This window comes from Hyperoodon ampullatus (genome assembly GCF_949752795.1).
Source record: "Hyperoodon ampullatus genome assembly, chromosome: 19".
Classification (NCBI taxonomy): Eukaryota; Metazoa; Chordata; class Mammalia; order Artiodactyla; family Ziphiidae; genus Hyperoodon; species Hyperoodon ampullatus.
The window spans coordinates 45775719-45793034 of record NC_136932.1 but is presented as its reverse complement, the minus strand read 5'-3'; the positions used below and the strand labels follow the sequence as shown (position 1 = coordinate 45793034).

The 17316-nt window shown below is 56.2% G+C and overlaps 2 protein-coding genes across 5 annotated transcripts in view; both read right to left on the bottom strand.

Moving 5' to 3' along the window:
* Window positions 1–1312, bottom strand: part of PHF12 (PHD finger protein 12) — a gene marked incomplete at its 3' end in the record, with an annotated part of 38606 nt that extends 37294 nt beyond the window's left edge. Inside the window, exons 1-2 of the mRNA XM_079725681.1 lie at window positions 1170–1312; window positions 340–521 (exon numbers count right to left, since the gene is read on the bottom strand). Of these exons, the coding sequence (XP_079581807.1) occupies window positions 340–521; window positions 1170–1235 (248 nt within the window). The 5' untranslated portion in view covers window positions 1236–1312. The remainder of the gene's footprint in view (window positions 1–339; window positions 522–1169) is intronic.
* Window positions 1313–6102: 4790 nt separating this feature from the next.
* SEZ6 (seizure related 6 homolog) overlaps window positions 6103–17316 on the bottom strand; it is a gene marked incomplete at both ends in the record, with an annotated part of 43975 nt that continues 32761 nt past the window's right edge. Inside the window, 13 exons of one of the 4 annotated variants that reach the window (XM_079726292.1) lie at window positions 6103–6132; window positions 6319–6421; window positions 6506–6623; window positions 6867–6905; window positions 7184–7381; window positions 7468–7659; window positions 8041–8235; window positions 8832–9028; window positions 9140–9278; window positions 9512–9706; window positions 10284–10450; window positions 10583–10751; window positions 14033–14218. In XM_079726292.1, coding sequence (XP_079582418.1) covers window positions 6103–6132; window positions 6319–6421; window positions 6506–6623; window positions 6867–6905; window positions 7184–7381; window positions 7468–7659; window positions 8041–8235; window positions 8832–9028; window positions 9140–9278; window positions 9512–9706; window positions 10284–10450; window positions 10583–10751; window positions 14033–14218 — 1928 coding nt within the window. Of the gene's footprint in view, window positions 6197–6318; window positions 6422–6505; window positions 6624–6866; window positions 6906–7183; window positions 7382–7467; window positions 7660–8040; window positions 8236–8831; window positions 9029–9139; window positions 9279–9511; window positions 9707–10283; window positions 10451–10582; window positions 10752–14032; window positions 14219–17316 lie in introns of all 4 variants that reach the window. The other 3 variants (XM_079726290.1, XM_079726291.1, XM_079726293.1) reach the window with 3 other exon arrangements.

Sequence of the window (17316 nt, the reverse complement as noted above, 5' to 3'; positions counted from 1 at the left end):
GGCGAGCGGCGCAGGGCCCGGAGCTCCTCCCCTTCCTCCCCGCCACCGTCGGCCGTGCCCCACCGGCTCCGTCCCGGCTCCTCAGCGACTTCCAATCCCAGATGGGGCTCTCCTCACCCCTCCCAACCCCCACCTCGGGGTCCGGACCCACAGCTGCTCCTCCACCCCAAAACGGCCGGATCCGGGCAGCACCTGGGGGCGGGGAGGCGCTGGCCCCAGCGGCTGCAGAAAGCTAGCGGCTGCAAGCGCCCGTTATTTCGGCAGCCACGGGTAGGCCGGGTGAAGGAATGTTCCGAGAAGGGTCCGCCAAGGGGCTCCGGAGGGGTCCCCAGACCTTACCAGCACTGGAGATGGAAGGCGGCCGGGCAGTGGTCACAGCACAGGAGATCCCCACCTTCTTTGCAGCTATCGCAGCTGTCGTGGTTGGTGGCCCTGCCGCTTCGCCGGGGCTCCTTCTCAGGCTTCCGACTCCGCTTTTCTGCCTCGTCCGTCTTGGGGGGAGCCAGCAGAGCTTGGATTTGCTGCACACACATACAAATGGCGTGTGTGCACACTCGGAGGTCCCGGGCGGTCCGTCGCCCCCCCGGCGCGGCTTCTCCGTCACCCACCCCTCTCCCCCCTTTTGTCCTTCTTCCTCCCATCCAGCCTGCTCCCAGAACCTCTCAGCCCCCGGAACCAGGGGGAGCCCAACCTAACCGCGTTCCTGCAGCACAACAACGAGAACGGCTTCTTCCAAATGGGGAGGATCAGAGTAGGGGGATGGGGAGAGGGTGCGCGGTTCCCTTCTCGCCACTTCCTTGTATGGACAGTGGGGGACTCCAAAGCCAGGCTCGGGAGAGGCCTGAAGCCCAGTACCCGGACGTGCTGGGGGAAGCACAAAGGGGCCGACAAGAAGGGGGTGGGGAGGCCCGCCGGTGCAACGAGATGGAGTGGGTTGGCGCCTCGGGAGAGCGAATCGAGGGCGGCGGGTAGGTGAAACTGCTGCAAACGTCCTCGGCGGTTGAGCGTAGCCCCCCGAGTTGCAAAGATGGGAGGGAGAGTCTGGGTGAGGAAGAGCCCCCCCCTCCCCCGGCCCTCTTGCGCTGCGAGCTCAGGGCCGGCTTTGTGGGGCGGAGGGCGGAGGTTCCCTCCCGGCGCTGGGGGAAGGGGATGAGGAGGGCCACTCTTACCTCCATCAGCCCCCCCGACGTGTCCAAGTCGTACACGATCGTCTTGGTCTCCATTTTCTCCCACATTCATCCACCTCCCGGGCTGGGCGCTCTCGGCTCCGGCCCCCCCAACCCCGGGGGGAGGGGGGAAACGGGGGGAGGGGGTGCTCCTGACCCCGGCCCCCCTTCTTTTTTCCAAACACGGGTCCCGACTTCCTCGCCCTGGCACCCCCCCACCCCCCGGCCCCCAGTCCCCGGGACGGCAGCGTCCTCCCCACGGGCCGTGAGGGGGGAGCGGCCCCTCAGCCCCGGCCCGGCGTCTGGCTGCACGGTGGGTCCCGGCTCCGGGAGTCAGGCCTCGGCGGGGCCTAGTCCCACAGGCTAAAGCCGGTGCTGGCGACCGCTGGTCCGGCCGGGAAAGCTGGCGGGCGCTGCCATCCCGGGGTTGGGGGGATCGGAGTGGGGGTGAGAGGTTAGGTGAGGTTGTGGTACGTGAGGTGACTGCGGGGAGGGTGATGGGGGGTGGTCCCCGGGCTCCGCCTCTCGCCGCCGCCGCCGTCTGCGTCCCGGCTGCCGCGCACTTGGCGCAAACTTACCGCGAGCGCCCGCAAAGCCACCCGCGCAGGCGCCCCGGGATCGCCGCTCGCCGCGCGCAACCGCAGTGACAGCCGGCGGCCGGGCTCCCGCGCAGCCGCAGTGAGGGGGTACCCCCCAGCGCGCAGCCGCGCTGGCATTCATCTGGAGCGCCGAAGCCCCGCCTTTCTGCCCTGCGCCAGCGTACTGAGAGAAAAGGGCGGGACTTGAGGTCTCGCGCAGACGCCTGGGAGAGCTCCTAAGGGTCATAGCGCAGCCGCAGGAACATGGGGATTCTTCATCCATTGGTGTTTGAGTATAGACCAAGACTACTCTGTTCCCGCGCAGGCGTGTTGAGGATGCTCCCCTCCCGCCCCACAGCAACACAGCCGGCTCCGCGCAGGCGTATTGTCCCCTGCAGGCCCTAACAAGAATGCTTCTCCTTTCGCCATTTTGGTAGTGGGATATAAACCACCATGTCCTTGGAGCCCTCGGGCATGAACAGAAAGGAGCAAAGCGTGGTGCTGGCTAAAGCTGGTAGGCTGTCGGTGACAGCAAATACTCCTAGGGGTGTTGTACTGGACTCTTTGGTTCCAGCGTCAGGTGTGGCTGGACCAGGCGCCATATTGGTAAAGAGAAAAGAAAAGCCATCGCGACGGAAAACGATGCTTTTGGTGTCGGGTTGGATGGCTCCTGTTCCCTCTTCCCTCCCGCTCCCAGCAGTAAATTTGAGCCTGAGCATTCCTGCCTTTCATGGTGATGAAAGGAGAGGTCAACCTGCCCGTTACTACCCTCTCTTGATCACTGTCCCTGAGAATTGCTTTCCAAGAGGAAGCCAAAAGCGAAGAGTTTGTAATGCTGACAACGCCCAGCTACCTGCCTACAGTGGACTTCAACTCCCAGTTTGCAATGCGCAAAGGGTCCAAAGGGCGAACGGGAGCGCATTGCATCCTGGGAGCAAGACTCGCGATGGCGCTGGTGGGTTATGGGGGCCGTAGTTCCGTGTGCATGCGATGCAGTGGACGGTAGCACGGACTCGGGCAAGAGTGATTTGCCTGCCGGAAAGAGATACTTTTCAGAGCTGCCGTGCTGCATGCTGGGATTTGTAGTCTGAAAGGCCTCACCTCGAATTCTGGGCGGGGCTTCACGGTCTCCACGGCGCCCGCCCCTGCCCTTGGTACCATCTTCAGAGACTGCCAGTTATCTCTGCCTGACTGTAGATGAAGCGGTGGAGAAGGGAGTGGCATCATTGTGCCTGACACCAGGCGTTTAGTTGGCGTTGTTACCAGGTAGCTGTGTCCTGGCTCACTTTTGATGTTAAGGTGTACTTAGCATTCTCAGAAGCCTAAAACTGGAAAGGGCTTAAAAACCATCTCTGTTAATCTCCTCACTTCCAGATGCACAAAGGAGAGCAGTGATTTGCCTCGTTCACATAGTGAATTTATGGCAGACCTAGGAATGAAACAGCTTTCTTGATTCCCAGGCTAGGATACTGTCTCACTGCCTGTGAGGAGTTGCTGCTTTTTTGGGGATAGTAAGGAGGATGATTGGATAGGGTGGGGATGTCGGTGTGTGGTCTTAGGTTTCCGTTTTTCTGACTTTCCTAATGATCCTGTTGTTGCCTGGGAAGAACAATAAAGTCCTGGGCCTTATTGATCAAGCAGGGGAGTATATCATGTAGATCGGCCCTCTCTGCCCGCTACCAGCCTCAGCAAACAAGAAATCTTAGTGGCTACGGGCCAGAGATGTGGCCCTCAGAGAGAGGAGGGCTGAGCTAGAAGTATGGAAGTGGCCGGACCTCACCTCTTCTTAGGCTGTATTTCATGCCACAGACCCTCAGAAATGGATACATCACGTGCCCTCTCCCACTGGCGTCCTTCCTACTGCTCAGGGCCCAGCTGTGTTGCTGTGTCAGCCTGAAGGTATTATGGGGCAGAAAAGTAAGCCATTGGCACATGGCCAAAGAGCCAGGCTTTGCTTTGATCAACACCATCATTGCTGTTGAGAACAGACATAGGCATTAACGGGCTAAAGAGGGAAATAATACTTGGCTCTGTTGACAAGTGCCAGGGGAACTAATCACTCCACAAACCTTCCTCTCAGAACTTGGAGGATGAGGTCAGCGCAGTGGGGCCAGTAGTTGGTGCCACCTTGGAGAGCTCCAGCCCTGGCTGTTCCAGGGGGATTGAGGGAGAGCAGGTGGGTTACAGATGCCTTCGGAAGTGACCTCTTGTGGCTGATTTAGGCACTGCATTCTGCATAGACTGGAGCCTCTCCATCCTTCAAGGTGACTTGTGGTAGAACCAGGACGTGGGCAGCCATGAGTGGTCAAGACCTCCCCGCTGGATGACTGTAGAAGTTCTGGTTGCTGCTACTATTTCCATCAGAGATTTTGTGTCATCTGGCTTCTGAGTGCCCTTAACTCCCTGTTGCCTCCCTCTTGCTCTTACTCTGGAGAGCAGCCATGCAGAGCATACCTCTAAGCATGGATGTATGATGGGGACCAAGGCTGGCTAAGCACATCTCAGGAGGTGCTGGGGGCCATGGGGAAGGGGCATAGAGGCTGGGAGGGACCAAACATGGCAAACTTAAGCACATCCGCTTCAGTCACCTCTTTGTGGAGTCCATGGATACAGCTTCTGTCAAAATAGGAGCCAGGCCCCTACGCTGCATTGCCTCTGCGCCTGACAGTCTGGATGTTCTCTGAGGACAAGGCAGACTAGAGCCTCATGTTCAGGGGTTCAGCCTCTGATTCCTATTCCAATTTCCTAAGCCTTGCTAGCTGGAAGGAAGCGAAAGAAGAGAGGCGTCAGGCTTCCTGGGCTTTTTCAGCAATACAGTGGCTTAGAGGACAGGCTTGGGAATGTGCCAGCCTGCAGTTCTGGACCTAGCAAAGAGGAGGAAATGAAGCATTGGGATTGATGAGCATTTGAGTTCCTGGGCTCCCATACCCCTGTGGCACCAGCAATTGGGACCTCTCATTTCACATGCCATCTGTTGCACTGACCTTGTTGGGACAGTAGTCCCTGAAGCACTGGCACGTGACTGTGTTTTTTCTGTTGTTGTTGTTGTATTTTTTTTGGCTGCGCCGCACAGCTTGCGGGATCTTAGTTCCCTGACCAGGGATTGAACCCAGGCCACCACATTGAAAGTGCTGTGTCCCAACCACTGGACCATCAGGGAATTCCCATGACTGGTTTTTGATAAAATCTGGAGATGATCAGTTGGTAGGTCCAGCATGCCTTCTGGTCCTAAAGTCCACATCCCATTTATCTCCCACCTTCCTTCCCTCCAAGAAAGTACCATCCACCAGGCCATTGCTTGGTTTTTTTCAAAAACACCATTTTTTTAATAAGGAAACAACAGAAATAGAAGATTGTTCTCTGGCTGGAGCCCAGACGCCGTATAATACATTACATGTACAAAGTGGCCTGCAGCTAGCTTCTGGGCCTCTCCCTGGGACGCTCTGACCCCCTGTTCTAGGCCAGATTCCTGGACCCTTGGACCTCTGCTGCTCTCCAGAATATGCCTGCCCACTCCCCTTATCCCAAAACGCAGTGGCCAGGAGGGAAGCCTGACAGGGGGCTGGGGTTGGAGGAGGGGCTAGTGGGAAAGAGGATGTTTTTAACAGCCAGACTGACATCAGGGGAAGGTCTCCCTCTCTTCAGGGTGCAGGGCTGCCAGGGGAGCAGTGGGGTGTCCTGCTTTGGTGTGGAGCATGAGTGGTGTGGCCTAGGGAAGCCCAACCTGAGCTTGGGGTAGAGTCCCTAAACCCCTTAGGATCTCTTAGAATTATTGCCTCCCCCAGCAAGGGACGGAAGGCAGAACTGACCATTCCCAGGGCCTTAGAGAAAGACTAGAGACCCCCCCCCCCCAGAGGGGGCTGATGTCAGCATGTCAGGACTACCCAGAGGTCACTGTTGAGAGCAGTTTTGGCCACTGGTGATGGCCCTGTGAGGAGCACCCTGGCACAGTTTCCGCCACTGTCAAGTTAACCCTGCTGCAGGGTGCTACATGCCAGGGCTGGATGGTGGTCACGTGGAGAGAGGTGCTCCCGCTCTGCCTGTGAATTCCAGGCTGGAGGTCCAGGGCACGAAAGAGAGTCAGGAGAATGCTGGTTCTTGATGCCTGTGCCCCAGCTGTGTTCTGCCTAGAGGCAGATGCCCCTGACTTGGACCCAAAGAAGGGCCCTAAGTGGGCAGTGGTACCAAGAAAATAGGCCCTGGCAGGCATTGCAGGCGGGAAGAGCACAACTTCTCGAGGGATTGGTGGCATCTCTTCCCAGGTGGTATGTACAGGAGGTGGAGGGACAGCAGGAAGCTGGGAGCTCTGCTGCTGGGCTGTGACGCAGGGCTGAGCCGGCTTCCCCAGGCTGCCCCACCTAGATGGAGACTTCATATTCTCTCGTCTCCTGCAAAGGAAAGAGACTGCTGGGAGTTGGAAACTTGTAAAAGGTTGGCCAGTCCATAATCCACCTTCCCAAGGGAAAGGGAAAGGGAAAGAGAGAGAGGGCTTGGCAGGACCCTCAGGGGTACCTGCCCAAGGGAGCATAGGATTGGGTCCTGATTAGGGTGTTAAGCCTGGCCTGGGTACTTACTCCAGTCTCGTAAGTCGGATTGTCAAATGCTGACTCCACGGTGATGCGGTCATAAGGGCGCGGTCGTGTTCGGGGCAGCTGCAGGGGGCTTTTCCCCTGGAGCCTGTGTGGCAGAGAAGCCTGTGAGTCGGGAGTGCTGGGCAGGAGTGAGTCAAGGGTGCAGGGCAGGAAGGGAAGCCAGACTCACCTGGAGAAGTAGAGGTACACACCTCCCACCAAGAGCGCCATTGCCACCAGCGGCAAGAAGATGGCAGCTGCAATGTGAGCAGCATCCAGGGTGCTGGAGGCAGCAGGCGCCTTGGCAACTGAAAGCACAGAGGATGGGATTGGGGCAGAGGCCTGGGTCCCACATCCCCTCACCTCTGCCCAGGGGCATCCAGCCACCAGCTCCCTCTAGCTGGCTGGGGGCAGGGAAGGAGCTTTTTGCCCTGCTAGTCCCAGACCTCTCTCTTTCTCTGCCCTCCCTCCTCAGAGAACCCATGGCCTGGAAGCTGTGAGAACTAGGGGCAGGGAGATTATTTCCCTGGCCCTCAAGGTTGGGGGCTCACCATCCAGGCTGCGGCCGCTGTAGAAGCCATCCAGAGAGGCTGGAACAAGAGGGGAGGGCCAAGGGCAGTGGATGAGCCCAAAGAACCAAACCACTAAGGTAGGGAGTGGGCTGATCATGGGAAGGATTTGTCCGAGGAGAGCCCATCCCAGAATTTGTCTTGGTGTCACCAGGTCAGAAGGATCTGGCAGAGACTGGGGAGACCAAGAATAACATGAAGGGGGCATGGGCAGGGGGTTCTGGTTCTCAGCACTTGACATCTTTGCCAGAGCAGCCCTACGGGCCAGGCAGAGGTTCTGGGGGTGGCAGGGCACTCACCAGCCCTACAGATGGGTGGGGGGTCACTCCAATGTGAGGGGTGTCCGGGCACACACTTAATGCTGGCCTGGCCCTTCAGCACGTAGCCAGGGGCACATGAGAAGTGGATAGTAGCCCCCGCTGGGTGCAGCTGCTTCTCAGGACTGCGGGCACCATTCTCGGGGGCGCCGAGGCCATGGCACGGCTTGAGATGTTCCACTGCAAAGCAGGCAGAGCCCAGTGAGGGTGCCAGGCCCCTAGCCTCCAGAGGCAGCATCGTCCCCTCCTCCTCATTTGAGACTTACGGAGACATTTGGGGGCCCGGTCGCTCCACTTGGGGCTGCTGGCTTGGCGGTCATGGCAAGTGAGGATGGCACTACCCGTCAGCACAAAACCCTGGTCACAGATGTACTGCACGGTGGCCCCCACGGGAAACTTGGGGCTAGATATGAGGCGTCGGCTGTGCTCCACATCCCCAGGGTCATGGCAGGAAGTCACTATGGGTGCGGGGTGATGGGGGGAAGTAGCCCAAGTAGAACTCAGCAAAAGCCAGTCCATGCTGGCTTTGTTCCAAGTCAGCCAACATCTTCATGGCATATGGCTCCACCCCTATTTATTTGCCCTACCATTTTGCTGGTGTATCTCCTCATTTGCCCCTTCCCATCCATCAGAGTCAACAAATACTGATTGGCCATATACCAGGAACAAAATACTTGGAGTACTTGGCGGATGACCCTATGAGAAAGTATTATCCCATTTCACAGATTAGGAAATTGAGGCTATGAATACCAGCTAATAATGGCTTGAGTCTGGGTCAGAATCCAGGAGAGAAGCTTGTAGGTTGTGCTGGGGAGAATATGGGGAACAGGTACACTCACCCCTCTGGCAGGAGGGCAGGTCCTCACTCCAGGTTAGGTCCCACTGGCACATGAGGACACTGGATCCCACCACCTGGTAGCCAGGATAGCACTGGTAAGTGACGACAGTGCCGTGTACCAGCTCAGGCTGCGACGGGCTCTTCCAGCCATTGGGGATCTCAGGCAGCTCCGGACACGTGTCATTACGGGGCACCTCTGGGGGCAGCAAGATGCAGGCCGTCAGCAGCACCAAAGGGACTGTGCTAGCCTCCCTGACCCTGAGGGCACTCCGGCTCCTGCCAGTTTGTCCTGGGCCTAGCCTGGCCTAGGCAGGCTCAGCGATTCATGCCTTCCTGCTCAAGGGCCCCTCCTTGCCTGTCCCTGGCATTATTCTGTCTGCTAGATTCCAGGGTTGTCACCTAAGCTTTGGCCTTACTTCCAGAAGCATGTTGGCCAATTCCTCAGGGATTGGGTAGGGTGGGGAAAATTGTCATTTCTGTCAAAGATTGTTAGAAAGGTAGAAACGAACACCTTTCCTCAGTTCCCTATTTCTGTTATGAAGTTCTTCCTGCTGTCTACCCCAATCCCTCTTGCGGCAACGGAGAATTGCTTCCTCTCACCGGGCCCTCAGGGAAGATGGAGCACAAGATTAGCTTCCTGAAGGTGATACCTGGAGATTCCCAGCTTTCCCTCATCAGATAAGAGCGCTCAGGCTCCTCATTGCCCTGGACTCTCTGACTTGCCATGGGTCGGGGTCTGCATCCTGGCATCCCTTTTCCCCCAGGCAGCAGGGTGGGCAGGGGCAAGCTCACCAAAGAAGTGGATGACAAAGCCCTGCTGGTAGCCCAGCACTGAGGCCCCGGGGTCCGACTGGAACTGTATGGTGACGTCGGCCATGGAGGTAAAGAGCTTGAAGTGGCCATGGGGCCCAGAGTACTGGCCCAGGACCCGGGCTGTCAGGTCATCCCCATCGTAGAAGGTAAGCACGTCACCAGGGCCTATGCGCAGCCTGTGGAGGAGGACTGTCAGGGAGGGTGGGCCCGGGGACCCCAGGACGGGCTGGGTGAGAGATGTCCCCAGAGCTCAGGAGGTAGTTTGGCCGAGCCCAGTGGGCACTCACACTCGGACGTCCAGCATGATGCGCTTGTCTTCCTCCACGTGCACGCCCCAGATGCAGTCCTGCCCACGGCCGTAGGGCTCTGGCCAGTTGGGGGAGAGCACCACGCCGGCCGAGTCTGTGATCTCCCCACTGCACACAGCTGGAAGGCAGAGGCGGCGCATCCCCTCCGCGTTCCCCCCAGTGCCACGTCCTGGAGCTGCCACCGGCCCACAGGAGTGCCTACCCACTGCTCGGAGCCCCCCACCTCCTCCTCAGGGGGAAGCTTGAATCACACGTGTCAGAGGGCCCCTGTGGTCCCAGGCCCTGTGGCTGGCCCCCTGGTGCCCACCCTGCTCCCTGCTCTGGCAGGCCCATCTCCTGGCGCCTACTGACCTCGGCAGGCGGGCTCTGTCTCATTCCACTGGGGGTCATGAGGGTCAACGCACTCAATGATGATGGAGCCCTGCTCCAGGGTGTAGCCAGGGTCGCAGCTGAACTCCACGGTGGTACCCACAGGGTAGGAGGGTGCACTGCTGCTGAAGTTGCCGTATTTGACAAAGGGCTCATAGCAATGGCCTTGCTGGAAGGCTGCAAACCACAGGGCCCAGCCCAGCTCAGCCTCGACTGGAGCAAACACAGGGGGCAGTTATCCGCCTACTTCCCTCCCCAAGGCCTTTCTCCTCCTGACTGCAGATGTATGTCTGAGGTTTGGAGCAGAGGGCAGGGACAGCCCAGAGCATCCGTCCCAATTGTGCTCAGGAGGCCATCTTGATTACCATTGTATTCCCAGTGCCTAGTTTGTGCTTAGTACACAGAGGGTGCTCAATAAATGTTTTTTGAATAACGAACACATGCATGCATGAGTGGTGCTAGAATGTCTCTTGTAGCAATTCTCCTTCCCTAAGGGTTGGGGCCATTTTTGTTCTTCAAACTCTAGAGAATTCATTCCCTTGGACCAGAGGTCCTGGGTCCAGGCAGAGGTCTCCTGAAAAGATGGAGTAGAATCCTGGACTTCAGGAGAGGGGTAGGGGGAGGGGACCTGGGTGGCAGGTGAGCAAGGGCTGAGTTGGAAGGCGCGACGATGGAATGGAGGCAGAGGGGGAGCGTGCGAGAAGAGACCCCAGGCTCAAGACCCCCACCCCCAGTTAGGTCCCAGCAGGCTCACCCTCATAGCGCAGGGCCATGCCTGCAGCCGCACCACTGCTGTCAGTACTGAGCTCCACAAAGAAGTGTCGGCCGGAGCTGAGCAGGCCCTCAATGGGCAGGTACTCCACCTCGTAGGAATCATACACGGGCGGGGCCTCCACATTGTCCCCATTGCGGATGATGAGCCTGGGCCAGGAGAGCGGCAGCTGCGTGGCTGGTCGCTGAGTTGAGTTGGGTGAGGCCCCAGGCTTGGGTACCATCCCTCCAGCAGGGTATTACCAGGCCAGGCACTGCTATCCCACCAGGATACCCCCTCACCTGTCGTCATCCTCTGCCAGGGAAACCTTCTCAAAGTGCAGGTGCAGCCGTTGGCCCTCAGGAGCCTCAAGCAGCCAGTGGCAGGTGAGGTTGATGCTGTAGTTGCCCGGGAAGCCGGGAGAGACGATACGGCCCGTGGTGGCATTGCGGATCACTCCACCGCAGGAAGCTGGGAGACAGGGGTGGGACGGTGGGCTGGGCTGGCCTGTGGGATCCTAGACAGCCTAACAAGCCTCTCTGCCCATCCCAGCTCTGTACCTTCTGCACGGGGCAGCAGGGAGCTTGCTTTCATGGCCCTGAAGGTCAATCCTTTGCCCCTGTGACCCTGCAGCTCCAGGCAGCCGACCTCCTAACCTTTCACACTTGTTATTCTTCATGTGCAACTCCCTTGACTAAGGTAGATCTTCCATTGCCTAGCCATGTGGCCCTGGGTAAGTCACTTACCCTCTCTGCTGACTCCTCTGGGAGGCCGTCCCTGATTTCCCCTGCCCAGGTGAACTTTATTAATACCTCTTACCAGGGTATGTCTGCTGCAGGGTATATCCAACCTTCTTGGGTATATCTGCTGTCTCTACTTCATGCCACTTTCTTAAACCAGTTATTATTGGATATGTCCCTTACCTAGGCCCCCCTGGGCAGGGGCCAAGTCTTTTCAGGCCAGGCACAGAGTTGGTATTCAATGTTTGTTGAATAAAATGAGTGAATGGATATTAAAAAGGAGAGTAGGGGGCTTCCCTGGTGGCGCAGTGGTTGAGAGTCCACCTGCCGATGCAGGGGACACGGGTTTGTGCCCCGGTCCGGGAAGATCCCACATGCCGCGGAGCGTCTAGGCCCGTGACCCATGGCCGCTGAGCCTGCGCGTCCGGAGCCTGTGCTCCGCAATGGGAGAGGCCACGACAGTGAGAGGCCCGCGTACCTCAAAAAAAAAAAAAAAAAAAAGAGTAGGACTAGATCAGGGATGACAAACACCTGGTATGCATGCCATCCACCTCCAAATCTTGTGCCCTTAGCAGGCATTGCTAGCCAGGTGATGGTCTTGAACGCTGTCTGAAACAGCATCACTACCACTGTCATTTCTGGGCTGACCCCTTAGGGCCTTTCCAGCACTGGTCCCTCTGGCCTGAGACTGTCCTCTCTTCCTAAGCAGAGGCTTAGCAGCTCTCCCATCCCCATCATTGAAGGCTGCTGAGTTACTTGGCCACAGGCTCCTGGCAGTTAAATGGGGCCAGAGGAGGGGTCTCAGGCAACAGGAGTGTGGCTGGTTTCAGGCAGTGCTTTCCTCTCCTGGACATGCAGCTCTGGACCCTGCCAGCTGTCAGAGACCAGGCTGCCATGGCCAAGACCAAGTGCCTTTGCCTCCAAGTGTTCAAGACGGCAGAATATTTTAACCTAATAAAGCTCCCGGGGAAGGAGTTGTGGTGAGTTTCTTCTCTGCTTCTTTGCAGAGGGGGCAGACCCGCCTTTCTGCTTGGGCTCAGAATGGACCTGCCCTTCAAGTCGGATCACGCCCCATCCTTCACTTAAATTCCTCAGTGGCTCCCTATTACCCTCAGGATAAAGTCCAGGCTCAAGAGGGTGTGCAAGCCCTTTATAAACCACTCTCTCTTGATTCAGCTTCAGCCCTTCCCCGTACACCCTCTTCTTCAGGTGCACCTCACCATGTCCTGACGACAGTGTGCTGCTTCATGCCTCCGCATCTTTGCAGGTGCTGTTCCAGGAATCCACTCCACTTCCCTGAGTCCTAACATGCTTGTCATCCTTCCCTGCCTTCTCCTTGGGAAGCTTTCCTTGTCTCCTTCCTCATTTTGGAGACACTCTCCCTCCCTTGGATCTCCCCACTGTGCCCTGAGTTCCCCCCATCACAGCTCCATCTGCACTGAACTTCCTGAGCTGCTTTCCAGTCTTCCCACCAGACAGAGAGCTCCTTGAGGGCAGAGCCCGTGTCTGGCTTATTCACCTCTGCTTATGCCTGGCACCTAGAAAGAGTTTATAGAATGAAATACGTATCAAAAACCCAAGCTGCCTTTCACGCTGCAAACTAAACATTCCATCTCCCTTCTGCCAACAAGCCCCACTCCACTGGCAGCAATCTCAGACTCCCTGATCACCCAGGGCCAGAACCTGGGAGTCTCCTCCTTCCCCCCATTCCCTCATCAGTGACTCTGGAAACACTTCCCTCCTCTTCATTCCCAAAGTCATTGTCTAAGTTCAAACCCTCTTGCCCGGCTGGCTGCCTAGCCTCCAGACACCACCCGGCTGTCTCTCCTGAGGAATAGTTCTGAGCCCCTCCCTCCTCATCTCACAAAACTTCAACAGCTCCCCACCCAGTGTCTTGGCCTGACATTCAAGGCCCTCCCACTGCCCCCTCCACATGTCTCAGGCCTCAGCCAAACCTGGCTGTTTTGTGTGTCCCTAAATGCTCCCTCACCTTCTCACCTCTGTGTCACTGCCCACATTGTCCCCTCCACTGAAATGTCCAGGGACTTCCCTGGTGGCGCAGTGGTTAAGAATCCGCATGCCAATGCAGGGGTCACGGGTTCAAGCCCTGGTCTGGGAAGATCCCACATGCCGCGGAGCAACTAAGCCCGTGCGCCACAACTACTGAGCCCACGTGCCACAACTACCGAAGCCCGCATGCCTAGAGCCCGTGCTCTGCAACAAGAAGCCACAGCAATGAGAAGCCCGCGCACCGCAACAAAGAGTAGCCCCCGCTCGCCGCAACTAGAGAAAGCCCACATGCATCAACGAAGACCCAACGCAGCCAAAAATAAATAAATAAATAAAATTTAAAAATCAGTTACTATAATTTACCACATCAACAGATCAAAGGAAAAATCATATGATCATCTAAATAACAGCTGTATGAATAGTTAATACAACTCAACACTCATTAAAAAAAAAAAAAAAAAGAAATGTCAAACCTTCAATGCTTACTTCACCTAGGAAGCCTCCTAAGTGCCCAGCTAAGAATGACTGCTTCCCCCTATCCCAGGTCACTCTGTCACTTCACTGGTACTTTTTTGTTTTTTTTTTTTTGACTGTGCAGCTTGCTGGATCTTAGTTCCCTGACACCAGGGATCGAACGTGGGCCCACAGCAGTGAAAGCACTGAGTCCTAACCACTGGACCGCCAGGGTATTCCCTCTTCGTTAGTACTTTTAACTTCCTGCTCTGGAAGTTGGTGACCCATGTACTTTCTTTCACTCCCATTTCCTGGAACTGTGGGCTCCTTGAAGGCACAGTCCCTGTTTAATTCTGCTCTGTATACCTGTGGTGTCTCCATACAGTAAGTGCTCAATAAGTGCAGCTTGGGTGAATGCTACTGATGTGTGTGGCCATTTTCTGGCTTCCTTATGGAGAGCAAATGAAGGTGCCAGACAGCAACAGAGAGCAGGAATGAGCCCCCCACCTCACTCCCCTGTTCAGCACTGAGTCCCCTGGGGCTACTCACCAATGCAGACAGGCTCCTGAGAATCCCATAAGGGCTGGGTGGCGTTGAGACAGGTAAGGAGCCTGGCACCCTTCAGCTGGTAGCCAGTGGCACAGTGGAAGCGGGCACTACCTCCTGGGTGGAGGCTGGTGACAGTCACAGCTCCATAAGCTGGACGTCGGGGAAAGTGGCAGCTCAGGAGATAGGCTGCAGAGAGAGAATGGGTGATGTGAGGGTGTGTGTGTGTTGAGTGGGCTGAGTCATAGCCAGGGCAAAAGGGCCTGCCCCAGCCTGCCTTGAGGTGTCAGAGGAAGCATCAGGAATTCCAGAAGAGACTCTGATCCCCTCCCCAGAAGGTGCCAGTGATTATTTCCAGCAGCCTGGGCTGGTTACTGGAGCAAGCACAGAGGTGGAAGTTGGAGCCTTGGGTTCTGGTCCAAGCTTTCTGACACCGTAGACAAGTTACTTCGCCTTTCTGTGTCCTAGTTTCCTCATTTGTTAAATGAGGTTCAAAATGCCAGCCCACTTACGAGGATATTGTGAGAATAAATGAGGTAGTATTTTGTTCAGCTTGGTATCCCTGGAACCAAGAAATGTTTATTGAATGACTTGTAGATGTGAAAGAACTTGAAATAGAGAAAAGCCTATACTGATGTAAAGTACTGATATTATGTTTCCTATAGGGGACAAATATGAATTACAGCAGGAAACACTTAAGTCAGAGACAGTAAAAGCTTTCCCAGTATTCACTGAGAAATGCTAAAAGGCTTGATGGCAAGGCCTGTGGACTTTTTAAAAACAGGATGGGTCGAGGGTGGCAAGGCAGGACACGCCTTCAAGGAAGTTGTGGGAGGGACAAGTTGCCCTGGGAAACTTGGTAACTTTTAGAACTGTCATACCAAGTATGACCGAATGGTGGCAGCAAATCCTATTAAAAAAACCCGGCCAATCCCAATCCAGAGCCAAGCTGGGGCCTTAGCTAAAAATAGGGGTCAGGGCTTGGGTCTGAGAGGTGGTCAAGGAGAGAGGCTGAGTGAAGAGTCTGAGCTATAGTCTGCAAACCCTCGGAGGTGGTGGGAGAGATGAGGACCGTCTAGACTGATGACCACTCCTGGGTCTTGGAGTGGAGGAGGCCCACCCTTACTGATGGTACTAGGTGGATAGGAAGAAAGGTCCAGGCAGGGACTCTACAAGCCTCCGTGTGCCTTTGTATGAGTATAAGAAAGGGCTGCCTCTGGGCAGACGAGGGTCCACACACAAGTTTTGTGATTTTCACCTGTCCTGCTCTTAGTTACTAGGTCTGTGAAAGGGGGAGATGATTCCTACTCATCCCTCTCTCACAGAGTTCTTAAAAGAATGGCCAGTGAGTGATTGCTTGTGATTGGTAGTCAGTATGGGGCAGTGCTTAGGAGGTGGGCTCTGAGGTCAGACTGCCTGGGTTTGAATACAGGCTCCCCTACTTGCTGTGCCACTTTGGGCAAGTTACGTAATTTCTCTGTGCCTCAGTTTCCTTGTTTACCCACCCATTTGGAGTCTGCGTCCAATGTTGTTGCATGAGAGGTTAAGTGAGAGGATATATGTGCAGTGTCTGGCACAGAACAAATACTGCACACACCAGCTTCCTGTTATTGCTTGTAATTTTGATTCATAAAAGCACCTCACATCTGCATGCACCTTCCAGCTTCTAAAGTGCCTTCACACTCTTCTTACTTGATGTCTACCACATGCTTAGGAGGAAGTTAGGGGTTATTAACTCACCTTCAGGTGAGGAAAACTAAGGTTCGGAGAGACTGAGGGACTTGCCCTGACCACACAGCCACTAAGTGGTAGAGTGGGTGCTTGAAACTCCTGGCTTTAGAGCCCACTGCTTTATATCTCCTCTTTCCCACCTGCTTTCCCACATGAAGTAGAAACCTGGGCTCAGGAGTCAGAGAAACCTGAGAGTAATAACGAAGGCTGTCCTGGGTGGTTGTTCAGGGCGGCCACTCACAATGATCTGGGGAGAAACCCCAGGCTGGGATGGGATGGGATGGGACACTCTACCCAGAATGGAGGGGGGAGTGACACTGAGGGCAGTCTAGGTCATGAGCCAGATGTCATGCTCAGCACTTGTACTTCCATCTTCCCCATGAGTTCTTATCACAGTTCTGGGAAGGGAGGTCCCCCATTTCACAGATTAGGAAATTGGGCTGGGATGAGGTGAGAGCAGGAGGCTGGGGGCGGACAATGAAGCCCCCAGACTCCATGGTGGGTAAAGTGCCGCTTCCCAAGATGAGCTTCCTCCTGTTGCCATGACAACTGTTCCCGGGGAGCCTGCATCACTGAAATCTGTTGAGCTATTTTCTCCCTGGCATCTGTTTCTGGGGCCAAGTCCAGTGCCAGGAATATTCAGGAGGGTGGAGGGGGATGCCTGGCAGGGCCTTCTACTTCCTCACCCTGCCTGAGGTTGTGGGAGGGGAGTTGGAACTTGGTTCTGCAGATGAGGGCCCAACCTTATGATCTCCAACATTATCTTGGATAGCTCTGACAGGGGTGTGGGTACAGGGCCCCTCACCCCCTCTTCTGGCACCCTCTTTCTCCAGCCCAGGGAGACGCGCGTATGAGCACACGCTCCTGTTCCCATCTCTGGGATCAGGGCTAATTACAGCCTATAATTAGGGGAATTACACTCATTAAGGAAAGAGCTGATCATTGACAAAAACTGGGCGAGGAGGGAGGGCTTCTGGGAACTGAGAAAGAGGCAGGACTGGGCCAGCTTTCCCAGCCCCTCCTTGGGGTCTGCACCCCTCGCCAGGCCTCCACCTCGCTGCTTTTCAGCCGCCTTTGTCTGGCGCAACAGAGAGAAGGTCTGGGGGTTTGTGCAAAGGAATTTGCAGCAAGAGAGGTTACCGTGGTGTGAAATTATGCCCACTGCTAGGGAGGATTGATGAGCCGTTAGGGAGGCTGGTCGGGCTGCCTAGACGCTCACCCTTGCCTCAGCTGGCCCCTTGCCTCTGACAAGCCCCTGGCCAGCCCCTGATGGCCACCAGGCTCCCTGTTGCCACACCAGATTGCTCCCCCAGTTTAGGTGGAGAGGCCAGGAAGGGGTGAGTACTCCTTAGGGGAGAGGTCCAAGCATCCCCATCCCCAGAGGAGTGACTGTGGCTCCCGGCAGGACCACGGAAGTGGTCCCTGTCAATGCAAGCCAATTGTTCATGTCAATTATTTCCCCATTAGTCTGAACTGGTTACCTTGTCACAGCTGTGCAAGGGATCAAGAAGACTTTGGGGAAGAAGGGGCCAGGAGGGATACTGATGGGAGAGGAA